At 34.5% G+C, this 14,748-nt stretch overlaps 1 protein-coding gene across 1 annotated transcript; it reads right to left on the bottom strand.

Annotated features, from left to right (window-relative positions):
• Positions 1–750: 750 nt before the first annotated feature.
• On the bottom strand, positions 751–7,345 carry LOC131613436 (heat shock cognate 70 kDa protein-like). The gene is made up of 3 exons (XM_058885106.1): positions 7,126–7,345; positions 6,426–7,037; positions 751–1,820 (listed from the first exon to the last, which is right to left on the bottom strand). The coding sequence occupies exons 1-3, from the start codon at positions 7,343–7,345 to the stop codon at positions 751–753; spliced, it is 1,902 nt and encodes a 633-aa protein (XP_058741089.1).
• Between the last annotated feature and the right edge of the window lie 7,403 nt (positions 7,346–14,748).

Below are 14,748 nucleotides of genomic sequence, written 5' to 3'. Positions count from 1 at the left end.
GAGGAACAACGCACAAATAGCAACCGTACAATAGAAAAAACGTGAAATAATACGGAGAAAAAGTTTAGTCTTTAATAATTCAATAAGAACAATTTTAGAATTACAAAAATAATTGAGGTTAAAATAGGAAAAATAATATAATTATGATAATTAAATCTTCCCTCCCCTCCAAATCCCTCCAATTTGAAGGGGAGCAAAAAGTCAGAGATTTTGCTCCCCTTCCCCTTGTAAAAAATGAACTAAACATATATTTTTATAAATATCTCCTCCCCTCCCCTCCCCTCCATCTACCCCCAACCAAACGGACCCTTAGATTGTTAGAGATTGAAGTCAATTAGAGGGTTGAAATAACCATTCTTCAATTATATTTTGGAGTAACACACAACTTTAGAATGGGGTTGATAACCCACAACTTTGTATATTTGACATTGCTTATGCCGTTGTCTTTAATAAATTCTTCTTTTGGCCATTCAAAAAAAAATTTCGGTGCATTGTAATAATGCATTTCATGTAATATATGAAGTAAAACAAAAGAAGAAGTGAATCACATTGATGACAGTAAAGTTCTAGCTTTAATATGGTTTCAACCACATAACAATTCAAAGCACAAAGATGATTTGCTTAACTGTAGCACCAAAAACTAGAAAACATGACATAAAACTTGAAGCAATGTTTTACAAAATGAAACTAAAACTAGAAAATAAGACAGAAAACTGAAACTATTTAAAATACATGTTCAAAAGCAAGACATCACTTGAAAAGAAATCCAAATAAAGAAATTTTTTGGTTCTTCTCGTTGCTGGTTTTGGCTTTAAAGAGTTTCAACATATTCTCCAGCTTCTTCAGATGACCCTCGAGAAAATCAATATCTTTCTTCTGTTGGTTATTCTTGTCCAGCATATTCTTGGCCACAGTCATTGCATTGTTTATGTCCTCGCGTTCTTGAGCGGTCAGCTTAAAATTAACATTCTTCTTTAAAGCCTTCTTCATATTGTAAACACTCAAATCTAATGCATTCATCGCATTGGCCTTCCTTAAGAATTTAGTGTCTTCCACCTTGTACTTCTCAGCTTCTTCAATCCTTTTTTTAATGTTTTTAGTAGACAGACTTTCTTTGTAGTGGTTTATGGTAATCTCATTCATATTGCCGGTGGATTTATCTATAGCAGTAACAGTCAAAATACCATTTTCATCGATAGAAAAACATACATTGAAACTATAACCGCGAGGTGCTGGGGGAATGTTTGAAAGCATAAAAGAACCGAGCAGATTGTTATCACTGGCTCTAGTTCTCTCACCCTCATAAACCAGAATATTGACGAGAGATTGGTTATCTTCAGTTGTTTCAAAACCTTTCGTTATCTTGATGGGAATGCAAGTGTTCCTAGGAATCACCACACTCATGATATCTCCTAAGATAAACATACCAAGAGACAGTGGTGTTATATCTTGCAGCACCAAGTTTGGAACATTTCTAAAGCCGTCACTCAACAAAGCTGCCTGTACTGCTGCTCCATAAGCAACAGCCTCATCAGGGTTTATGCTCATGCACAAATCCTCTCGGTTGAAAAATTCCATCAAATATTGTTTCACTTTAGGAATCCTAGAAGAACCACCAACAACGACAACGTCGTTTATACTACTCTTATTCATCTTAGCATCCACAAGACAACTCTCAACTATTTTCATACATTCTTTAAAAAGGTCTGCGTTGATTTCTTCAAACTTGGCACGAGTGATAGACGAAGAAAAGTCTATGCCTTGAAATAAATTCTCTACCTCAATAGTGGTGGTAGAAGCAAAAGAGAGCGTCCTTTTTGTTGGTGATTTTAGTATCATCAATGCATTTTGGTAGTAATGTGATTTACTATAGGCCAATGCAATTATGCGTTAAGTTTGAAACGAGTTAGGGTAGTGCGGAGTGCACGCTCGTCGAGCCAAACGCGTAATTGAATATGAATAATAGAAACGGGCATAACATTTCGTTTGAATAGTTGCACCCGTTCCCAACGGACATAATGATTCGTTTGAATAGTTGCACCCGTTCCAACAGACATAACTGTTTTTCGAAAAGGTGTGTCTGTTCGTTTCTATTATTGGTCTCCTATATAAGGAGTCTTTTGGTCTCGATTTGGAACACGAAATAACATACTTCCTCTCTACATTCTGATCTGTTCTCCATTGTCAGAAACAGATCGTTCTTCAAGAATTATCCCCGCAAAGATTTCGTGAACCCAGACAAGAATAGGGTCGAAATACTTTGTTCGGAAAGTGAACAAACACGATTCTTGAAGATATCCAGGATTATCATACCAATTTTCTAACAAACGAACAAAGTATTTTTTCTGATAATCATGGCTGGAGGAAGAAGCACCGTCAAGGAGATGACTAAAAGTTTTGGAAAATTGGACAAGTTTCAAGAACAATTTACATGTGGTGAACACACGGAAAATTTACATAATAAACCGGGTTCACACGGTGCCGGTTTCTTAATATTGAAACAAAGATTTGCACTCATGTCAATACAAATAATATGAACATATTACTGTTACTATCACTAATATAATACATATATTGTGTGCTAATGCTACGTGCAGGTATTGCGTAAAAGTTGAAATTGAATTCGAAATAATTCAATTATATATTGATCATATTGTGTTGGTTTTACGAGTCCTATTTTGTATGTATATATGAGATAATTGTGAAAGATTTTTACTATGAACTATTGCATCGTTTCAATGCAAGGATTTTACATTTTAATATAATGCAGTAGCATAACAGTAAAATATAAATTAATATTATTTGCTATGATTTCTTAATGAAATGAAACATTAAAATGACCATACGATAATAAATGATATTGTGTTAAATAAATTGGTTAAAATATAAATTTGAAATTTTAAAGTATGGATTGGTTGATTACTAAAGTAGTCAAAATTTATTCATGATTTCAAAGTATACAATTGAGTTGTGATTGAGATGCTATGTGAATAATATGTTTGTGTTCAATAAGATTTATGATAAGACATATAAAGATAATCTAGAGATGGATAATGACTTATATAAATCTCTAAATTTAGAATTATATCGTGGTCAAATTATTTAAAATTTATAATTTTAAATTATGCAATTGTAATATGATAAATATGTTATGTGAATTGTTTGAATTCAATGAAATTTATTATTACAATGCATATGAAGATCAATCGAAAATGGATCATGATTTTTATAGACTTTTGGATTTGGAGTCTTATATAACTATTGAATCTTGAGATGTGGAATTTTGAAAACCTTATCAAGAACCTTGTGAGGAAGGTTCTTCGCAGATTGTTGAAACAAAATTGAAAGTTTGTCAATGATTGTTGGAAACCAAATTGAAATTGAATTGGCAGAAAATCTAAAAGGCTAAGGATTTAGGACCGAACAAAATCGATTGTCGGCATATTTCTTGTATTCAATAGAAGAAAAATGTGAGAATTTTGTTCGTAAGATTCCTATTATTCTTCGAGTGGAAGATGATCATAAAGAGTTACAATGAAGATGTAATTTCAAGGGACTTCTCTTGGAATGATGTTTTCCAAGATGAAATGGAATCAACAATGTCAAATCATACTTGGTTGGATGCAAGTGAGTGTTTAAAAGGAAGTATCATAAAGATGGTACACTAAACACCTACAAGTCTAGATTAATAGCCAAGTGTTTAGACAAAAGGAAAGTGTTAATTATTTAAACACATATGCACTAGTAGCAAGGACGGCAACAATTAGAGTATTGTTTGCATGAACTTATAGTTCATCAAAAGGATGTCAAAATGACATATTCCTAAAATGGAGATCTTGATGAAGAGATTTACATGGAGAAATCAGAAGGTTATATACTTTCTACTAATGAACAAAAAGGTGTACAAGCTTTTTAAAACTTGTATGGATTAAAACAAGCACCAAAATAATGGCATTAAAAGTTTGACTTTGTCATTGTAAGATTCTCCGATTAAGGAGGAAACTTACAAATTAAAGAGGAGACACATAAGTTAGGGGGAGAATTCTCAGTCTTATCAAAACAAGAATTCAAAGAGTATGTCATCATCAAAAAGGGGGTGATTGTGAAGAATATATCTTATATCTAATTTTGATGAAGACAAAGGTTATCAAAGAGGAAAAGGATCAAAAGTTTCATGCACATCAATGATGAAGTTGATCAAGAAGGTTGAACATAGAAATTCAAGTGAAGATTTTCGAGAAGTGAACATAACCAAGGTACTCATTGCAATTTATATCATACTATTTTAAATTGCTCTTAATTTCATCTCTCACTTCATCTGAAAACCTTCTTGCATCATCATGCATGATTATCTAAATATATTTCTTCATCTAACTCTTGTGACAAGTGTTTGTACATAAAGTTGTGTGAGAATATTTTGATATTCTTTTGTCTATATGTTGATGACATGTTGATCTTTGGCACCGACCAAAATCAAGTTGATAAAACAAAGAATTTCTTGTCGTCAAAGTTCTCCATGAAAGATATGGGAGAAGCGGACGTTATTCTTGGTATTAAGATTAAACGGGAGAATAAGGGGATTGTAATTATGCAATCTCATTACATTGAGAAAATACTTAAGAAGTTAAATTATGGAAATTGTTCTCCAGTAAGTACTCCCATGGATCCAGGAGAAAAGCTTATGCCAAATACAGGTAAACCTATAGATCAACTCGAATACTCAAGAGCTATAGGCTCTTTGATGTATGCTATGATTAGCACTAGACCGGATATTGCGTATGCGGTTGGAAAGTTGAGCAGATTTACTATTAATCCTAGTAGACATCATTGGCATGCGATAACTAGGGTATTCAAGTACTTGAAGGGTACTATGGATTATGGATTGTCATATATGGGATTTCATTCGGTGTTAGAGGGTTATTCAGATGCTAGTTGGATAAATAATGTTGAAGATTCATCCTCTACAAGTGGATGGGTGTTCTTGCTTGGGGGAGGTGCCATCTCATGGGCTTCCAAGAAGCAAACATGTATAACTAGTTCCACAATGGAATCTGAGTTAGTAGCATTAGCTGCTGCTGGCAAAGAAGCAGAATGGCTAAGGAACTTGGTATATGAGATTCCGATCTGGCCTAAACCGATATCACCAATTTATATCCGTTGTGATAGTAGTGCCACACTGGCTAAAGCATATAGTCAAATATACAATGGAAAGTCTAGACATTTGGGTATTAGACATAGTATGATTAGGGAATTAATCATGAATGGGGTGATATCTATTGAGTTTGTTCGGTCGCAACAAAACTTAGCTGACCACTTGACGAAGGGGTTAGCAAGAGACTTAGTGAAGAAGTCGGTAATTGGGATGGTATTAAAGTCCATTTAAATCTATTAGTTATGGTATACCCAATTCCCTTCTAATACAACGTTAGAAGCAGAATTCAATGCGGAAAGATCATAGTTAAAGATTGGAGCAATTGTGTTTATCTTCCCAAGGTATGTGCTCAGACCTGCAAGTGATGGCTAGGTTGAAGTATATCTTCTTAATGGTTCTTTTGAAAAATTGCAAATGCAGGTGCAAGATTAAAAGGATCACCTATGTGAGCATGAAGTTTTGCCGCTTCAAGAAGCTTGGACTTGGCTTCCTACATGCTTATTAATGGATAAGGACACATGGCTTGTAAAGTGTCAAGTATGAATAGTAGAGTATTGTAAGAAACATATGTGTACTATATCTTTAGATATTCAAATGGATTGACGGGTTCAATCATTATGACACCCCGATTTTCGAATATTTGGAATGTGTATTTGTACTAAGATGAAAATTCAATCGTAAGACATTTTCTTCTATGCATTTGTTTGATCGTTATACCTGTAAAGTAAATCAAGGATTATACTAAAATGGGGGGAGTTTGTTGGTGATTTTAGTATCATCAATGCATTTTGGTAGTAATGTGATTTACTATAGGCCAATGCAATTATGCGTTAAGTTTGAAACGAGTTAGGGTAGTGCGGAGTGCACGCTCGTCGAGCCAAACGCGTAATTGAATATGAATAATAGAAACGGGCATAACATTTCGTTTGAATAGTTGCACCCGTTCCCAACGGACATAATGATTCGTTTGAATAGTTGCACCCGTTCCAACAGACATAACTGTTTTTCGAAAAGGTGTGTCTGTTCGTTTCTATTATTGGTCTCCTATATAAGGAGTCTTTTGGTCTCGATTTGGAACACGAAATAACATACTTCCTCTCTACATTCTGATCTGTTCTCCATTGTCAGAAACAGATCGTTCTTCAAGAATTATCCCCGCAAAGATTTCGTGAACCCAGACAAGAATAGGGTCGAAATACTTTGTTCGGAAAGTGAACAAACACGATTCTTGAAGATATCCAGGATTATCATACCAATTTTCTAACACTTTTTGCCCTTTCGCATGCAGTTCGCAACCTTCTCAAGGCTTTTGGATTACCATCAATGTCAATTTTGTTTTTTCTCTTCAGTTCCTCCACAAAGTAGTTGACCATTCTATTATCAAAATCTGTTCCTCCTAGGTGAGTGTTTCCTGCAGTGGCCTTAACTTGAAAGAGGTTGTCTTTTATTGTTAGGACAGACACATCAAAAGTGCCTCCACCAAGATCAAAGACAAAAATATTGTTTTCACCAACACATTTTGTTCTCTTGTTAAGGCCATATGCGAAAGCAGCAGCTGTTGGTTCATTGATTATCCTTATAACATTAAGGCCAGCGATGGCACCGGCATCTATAGTGGCTTTTCGTTGAGAATCATTGAAATAAGCCGGCACAGTAACAACAGCATTTTTTACGGGGAAATCAACAAATTCCTCTGCAACTTCTCGCAACTTTGTGAGGACCATAGATGATATTTCCTCTGCACAAAAGTGTTTCTCTTCACCCTTGTATTTAACAACAATCATGGGTTTGTCATCGACACCGGCAATGACCTTGAATGGCCACAACTTCATATCATCTTGAATAACAGAATCACTAAACTTTCTACCTATTAATCTCTTAGCATCTGCAAACACAATATTAATAATTATATAATATATATAGATGATAATATTAGTAACATTAGATCAATAATAAAGAGAATAAAAATTTACCAAACATGGTGTTGGTAGGGTTAGAAGCAGCTTGATAGAAAGCAGCATCACCAATGAGTCTTTGATCATCCTTAAAAGAAACAAAAGAAGGTGTAATTCTATTGCCTTGATCATTGTGAATAATCTCAACCCTATTGTGTTCATCAAGCCACACAGCCACACAAGAATATGTTGTGCCAAGGTCTATTCCCACTGCACATCCTTCATACTTTTTTGCCATGTGAACTCTTGAGTGTACTAAACCGTTAATGATCGAAAAACAAAAGTTGACAATCTCCTAATTTGTAGTTGGTGGAATACGCTCTTGTAAAACAAATACCTTGCTTTTATATATGTATTATTAATACCTGAAAATTCTTATACTACTAAATCTAATCTTTATTCTCAAATAATCACACTTTTAATTACACTTTTGATTCAATTTAATCAAATCCTATAAATATTGATTTAGCTAATGATATTTTTTTAAATTTTAATATTTATTATCCTATTATTATAAATAATAAGTAAATTAAATAAAATCTTGCATCTTTTGCATTTATTTTTATTTAAACAATATTTGATTAATGTTTATGAGACAATCATTTTTTATAGTTTTTGAAGAGTTAATATTCATTGATAAATATTTGTGATTAAAATTTTTTATGTTTATGTTTGTTTAAAAGATACGTGAGAGAAAGAAAAAATTTAATTACATGGTAATATTGTTTTATTTGAATAGTATTTAGAATTTAATAGTGATTTCATTCTCTCTAATATGATAATTTATTTTATTTGATAATTTTAGTTATGATTTTTGTTCTCATATTGGATATTATGTTTTAAAGACATATTCAAGTAAAAAAAATCCTTATACCTGTTAATTTATTAAGATTGACAAATACTTATTTCATAATTGAATTTTATTAATTTATGATTAATTTATTAAGATTGATAAAATTAATATGATTAATTTAATATTTATGTTATAATTGTATGTTATAATTGTATATTATAAACTTGTGACTAATTTATTAAGATTGAAAAAAAAAGGTTTTGTCATTTTTGTTCTCATTGTGTTTTGTAAAAAAATAAATCATTCATTGTGAAGCGAATGAATAAAAACTAATTTTTATATATGCAGATTCACTTACGACATTGATTTTTTTTTTCTTCTGCATCTTCTTATCTTTTAAAAAATAACTAAATATATGAATTAAAGATTTAAATTCTTTTGGTATGATAGATATATATTTATTTTTTAAATTTTAACTATATTGTGAAGATAAGTCCTAGCGAAGATTTGATTGAATAAATTATTTTTTAGTATACATGTATTTACTTTTGTTTCATTTTCTAATAAACAAATATTTATTTTCTTTATTAAGTTATATTTTGTTGTGAAAAACGATACCAATAACAAAGTATAATAGGGAATTAGGGAAGAGAATAAGAACACAAAAATTGGTTATAACTGCTATTCTTTCACTTTCTCTTAAAACAAGATTACAAGTTTACAAGAATAACAAATAACCTCTCTCACCCTAAATTAGGATTTGCAGCTTAGCAATGATGAGAGAATAGTATGCTATTTATAATAAAACCTAACATACTAACTAATGGGCTTTTTCAGCAAGGCCCATTACACAAGCCAACTTAATAAACAAGCTAACTTAACAAATTAGGGTTTAAACACTAAAACCTAATTTAACATGCTAACAACCCTAGCATCTTCGACACAAGCATTTGAACAACCTTCGACTTCATGCTTAACCTTGTCGAACCAAGAAGCTACCCTTCGGCCATACTAGAGTTCGATCCAATATCTCACAAATCTCCACCTTGGATCTAACTCTACAACATCAAGGGAACAAACTAGCTTTCTTCATGCAGCTTTATCAACTGCATACAGTGGAAAAACTTGCAACTCGGCAATGTCTTGGTAATCATATCAGCAGCATTGTCTTCAGTCGAAACCTTCAGCACTTGGACTTCTCCACGCTCGATTACTCCTCTGACGAAATGCAGCCTCACATCAATGTGTTTAGTTCGCTCATGATAGGCTGAATTCTTCGACAGGTGTATTGCACTTTGACTATCACATTTAACAGTGATACCTCGACCTTGAAGTTTTAGCTCCTTCGCAAAACCTTCAAGCCACAATGCTTCTTTCACAGCTTCAGTTAGGGCAATATACTCCGCTTCAGTGGTTGATAGAGCAACAACCTTCTGAAGTGTTGCTTTCCAACTAATTGCAGTGCCAAACATAGTGAAAACATATCCAGAAATAGATTTTCTGGAATCCATACAACCTGCATAATCAGAGTCGACATATCCTTCTATTACTGCTTTACTATCTTCACCCAAGGCTCCACCATAAATTAGGACTCTATTCAGAGACCCATTTATGTACCTTAAAATCCACTTCAATGCTTGCCACTGAGCCTTTCCAGGATTCGCCATGTACCTGCTTACAAGACTTACTGCGTAAGCTATGTCGGGTCTAGTACATACCATAGCATACATCAAAGAACCGACTATATTAGCATATGGGATGCTATTCATATAGGCTCTTTCGACATCAGTACTGGGACACTGATCAATACTCAGCTTGAATTGAGGGTTTGTTGGAGTCACAACTGGCTTCGAATTCGACATACCATACTTTTCAAGAATCTTCCGTAGATATGCCTCTTGAGATAAGCATATCTTCGACTTCTTTCTATCTCTCCGAATGTCAATTCCAAGAATCCTGGAAGCAGCTCCCAGATCCTTCATATCGAACTCCTTATTGAGTTCAGCCTTCACCCTCATAACATCTTCGACACTGTTGCCTGCTATGAGAATATCATCCACATAAAGCAACAAAATAACAAATGAATTACCAGGTCGAAATCTGAAGTAAACACAGTGGTCGAACTGACTTCTAATGAAACTTATGTGTGTCATGAACTTGTCGAATCTCCTATTCCACTGTCGAGGAGATTGTTTCAGCCCATATAAAGATCTTTTTAGCTTGCACACATAATCTTCCTTTCCCTTTTCGACATACCCTTCAGGTTGCCTCATCAGGATCGTTTCATCTAGATCACCATACAAGAACGCAGTCTTCACATCCATCTGTTCCAGTTCAAGATCGAACTGTGCCACCATGGCAAGCAACATTCGAATGGACCTATGCTTCACAACAGGAGAAAACACATCATTGAAGTCGACACCTTCTTTCTGAGTGAAACCCCTTGCAACTAACCTTGCCTTGTATCTTTTCGACGTCACTCCTTCAATTCCTTCCTTAACTTTGAAAATCCATTTACAGCTGACTAACCTTGCCCCAACAGGTTTCTTGATCAGTTCCCAAGTATGATTATCATGAAGAGATTTCATCTCATCATCCATGGCCTTCAACCATTCAGTCTTATTTCGACTCCTCATAACTTCCTTATAGTCTCTAGGTTCTTCGTCTAGAACCTCACTTGCAGAGATTAAGGCATAAGCTATAAGATCTGCATATCCAAGTCTTTGAGGTGGCTTGATGACTCTTCTCGACCTATCTCTCGACAATAGGTAGTCATCGTCAGTTTCCTCAACTTCAGCATCTTCTGCTTCTTCTTCGACTTCATCTGGGATATGCAATTCAGCATCAACATGCTCCACCTCAACAGGAATCTCTACCTGTTCCAGCTCTTCGTCAGATGTTTCTGTACTTCGACCAACATCATCAGTTTTCTTAAAAGCCATTTCAGCTTCATTGAAAACTACATCTCGACTGGTGATACACCTCCTGTGACCTGGCTCTAGGCACCATAGCCTATAAGCTTTGACTCCTTCAGGGTATCCCATGAACATGCATTTCAGAGCTCTAGGTTCGACCTTGTCTTGCCTAATGTGAGCATAGGCTACGCAGCCAAATACTCTCAGTTTGTCGAGATCTGGTGGATGTCCCGACCAAACTTCTTCAGGTGTCTTCATATCTAACGCTGTCGAAGGACATTTGTTTATCAGATATGTTGCTGTCGAAACAGCCTCAGCCCAGAACACCTTTGTTAACCCCGCACTAGTCAACATGCATCTGACTCTCTCCAAAATAGTTCGATTAAACCTTTCAGCCAAACCATTTTGTTGTGGAGTACCTGCAGTAGTTCTATGCCTTGCAATACCAGAGGCAGCATAAAAACTGTCGAATGCCTCATTGCAAAATTCAAGGCCATTGTCGGTTCTCAACCTCTTGACCTTTCTGCCAGTCTGATTTTCAACCAGAGTCTTCCAACTTTTGAAATTCTCAAAAGTTTCATCCTTAGTCTTCTGGATGAATACCCATAATTTTCTAGAATAATCATCTACTATGGATAGAAAATACCTTGCTCCTGAATGTGATGGACACCTTGCAGGCCCCCAAAGATCAGCATGGATGTAATCAAGGGATCCATGTGTTCTTTGTTTGCCTTTGTTGAACTTCACTCTGCAAGATTTTCCAAGTACACAGGGTTCACAAAACTTCAGCTTTTCGATTTTGTCTCCACCAAGCAGATTTTGTTTCCCTAATTCGACCAGACCCCTTTCACTGACATGGCCCAATCTCATGTGCCAGATTTCTGTTTTCGACAAAGGTTTCGTGGATGCAACATTTGTCGAACCACTTACAACTTCAGCCTCAAGGGTATACAAGCCTTGTTTCTTCACGCCTCTCAAGACTTCCTTCGAACCCTTCATGACTCTTAGGATACTTTTCTCTCCTTGGAAAACATATCCTTTCTTGTCGAATTCACCAAGAGAAAGCAGATTTCTCTTCAAATCAGGAACATACCTGACTTCAGTCAATAACCTTATTGACTCATCATGGAGCTTGAATCTCACAGATCCAACGCCTGCAATCTTGCAAGCCTTGTTGTTTCCCAGCAATACTGATCCACCATCTTGATCACATAATTCCTCGAACAAGTCTTTGTTTGGAGTCATGTGCCAAGTGCAACCTGAATCCATAATCCACTCCTTCTTAGAGTCACTGCTTGAAACCACAAGAACATCAGATGATTCGAAATCATCTTGAACAATGGCAGCGTTGCCATTATCCTTACCTCCATGATATTTCAAGCGTTCAGGGCACACCTTTCTTGTGTGACCCTCCTTCTTACAATGGTAGCATCGAATGCCAGATGCTTCGCCACTGTAAGTCTTCGACTGGCTTTTGCCTTTCTTCTTGTCGAACTTACCATCCTTTCGTAAGAGTTTTCCTTTAACGGCCAAACCTTCGCCAACAGTCGAAGGTTTATGCTCCTTTCGTTCATTCAAGTCCTTAGAGTACAAGGCTGATTGAACTTCTTCAAACGTCAGGGACTCCCTTCCATACAAGAGAGTTTCTTTGAAGTGAGCATGTGATCGAGGCAAAGCGCACAATAGTAACAGCGCTTGATCTTCATCATCGATCTTCACATCAATATTTTCAAGATCAAGAATCAGCTTGTTGAACATATCCAACTGCTCAGCCAATACTTTGTCTTCAATCATCTTGAATGAATACAAAGCTTGCTTCAGGTAGAGTCGATTTACCAGCGATTTGGTCATATACAAACTTTCAAGTTTCACCCATAACCCTGATGCCGTCGTCTCCTTTGATACCTGCCGGAGAACCTTATCACCAAGGCTCAACAAAATTGCGCTGTGTGCTTTCTCGATCATATTCTTCTTCTCCGCTGCCGTCAATTCTGCATTCATGGCTGCCTCTCCCTTCAACGCTTCCAAACACCCCTGCTGAACCAGTAGGGCTTTCATCTTCAAGCGCCACAGACCGAAATCATTCACTCCGGTGAACTTTTCAATCTCATACTTTGTTGAAGGCATCTTCTCCACGCTCACCGCACCAATTTGTTGTGAAAAACGATACCAATAACAAAGTATAATAGGGAATTAGGGAAGAGAATAAGAACACAAAAATTGGTTATAACTGCTATTCTTTCACTTTCTCTTAAAACAAGATTACAAGTTTACAAGAATAACAAATAACCTCTCTCACCCTAAATTAGGATTTGCAGCTTAGCAATGATGAGAGAATAGTATGCTATTTATAATAAAACCTAACATACTAACTAATGGGCTTTTTCAGCAAGGCCCATTACACAAGCCAACTTAATAAACAAGCTAACTTAACAAATTAGGGTTTAAACACTAAAACCTAATTTAACATGCTAACAACCCTAGCATCTTCGACACAAGCATTTGAACAACCTTCGACTTCATGCTTAACCTTGTCGAACCAAGAAGCTACCCTTCGGCCATACTAGAGTTCGATCCAATATCTCACATATTTCTTTTGCATAAAAGTTCTAGAGCTATTTATATTTATTGAATAATTTTTGTATTCTAAATTCTATATACATAAAGCAGAAGAAAATATAGTAATGTTTTTATGTATTTTGTGATGATTATCAAAATTTATATATGTTTGATTTAGATGTCTAAACTGTAATTAAATTATATGCTATTCATTTTTAAAAATGTATGTTATATAAATAATTTTAATATTTAATATTGAAATAAATTAGAAGAATAAAATCATATGTATTATTGTAAATCAGAAGTTTACATATCAAACTTAAGTATATTGGTGACAAAATTTGTTGGGTCATCTCGGATGCATTATGATGCGATAATTAATTTTGAAGAACCAAAAGTTTCTTCAATCTAATAAAATTTATGTGTTTCCAAATAAAAAAATTGAGAAATAGAGTTTTTATGACATTCATTGTTGCATTGACTAAACGATCATGCATATGTCTACTCACAATCAGAAGTTTGTGAAATTATTTTCTCAACTAATTAGATTAAGATGTTTTTCCGAATTTTTTAGAAATTCCAATTTAAGTATCACATATAATATTAAAATTGATATCCAACCTTATGTAATATATGTTCATAAAAAATGGACTTAAAGATATATTTTTTTAGATGTCTAAACTTAATTATACGGTTGATACTTATGAGATCATCAATTCTAAATTATATATTTGAAACTCCCAAAGTATGGTATTAAGATATTTATTTGCTCTAAGTCAACAAGTTAGCGTATGATAATTCTCGCTTTAACTTACAAATTATTTTAGGTTAATAATCTAATACATCTCATCTAAGTAAATTTTTGGATGTGTTGTGTATAATTCATTTGCTCCAATATATTACGCTCAAATGAGTTTTGAAATAATGTTGAGAAAAATGCATTTTATAAGAATCTCGTATTTGAGGTTTTATCTTGATCCAATAATTGGATACTTGTTTGAAGCCTAGTAGGCAGATTATCAATTGATAAATTAATTTTCTTAATATTAGGGAGAGAGAATAAGTAGCTCTATGTGTGAATCAGAAGTTCAAATGAACAATTTGAAATAAAATATTTTTATTTCATTTTGATCCTCGAAGTCCAAAACTCAATTCATTTGCAAAGTTTATGAAACAAATTATCAGCTGCTAATACTCCACTCAAAATGGATTCTCCTATTGGAAATTCTAAGTTTGCAAATGAGTTGTAGATGCGCTAGAAGCGTGGTAGGAAAGTCAGTTCGAATGTTTAAAGTTCTTTACCAAAAAAATAAAGTAAAGTTAAATATGAGCTAAGTGAGGATATGAAAATTCTAATAGCACTTTGACATAATT

The sequence above is a fragment of the Vicia villosa genome, linkage group LG6 (assembly GCF_029867415.1).
Source record: "Vicia villosa cultivar HV-30 ecotype Madison, WI linkage group LG6, Vvil1.0, whole genome shotgun sequence".
Lineage (NCBI taxonomy): Eukaryota > Viridiplantae > Streptophyta > Magnoliopsida > Fabales > Fabaceae > Vicia > Vicia villosa.
Note: the sequence above shows the minus strand (reverse complement) of the source record. Positions and strands in the feature narration are given on the sequence as shown.

Excerpts from the sequence above, each read along its gene's own strand:
- LOC131613436 (XM_058885106.1), bottom strand. The coding sequence starts at position 7,345 with ATGGCAAAAAAGTATGAAGGATGTGCAGTGGGAATAGACCTTGGCACA. Across the intron at positions 7,038-7,125 it reads CCCTACCAACACCATGTTTG|ATGCTAAGAGATTAATAGGT; the intron begins GTAAATTTTTAT and ends TTGTGTTTGCAG. Across the intron at positions 1,821-6,425 it reads GCGAACTGCATGCGAAAGGG|CAAAAAGGACGCTCTCTTTT; the intron begins CAAAAAGTGTTA and ends TAAAATCACCAA.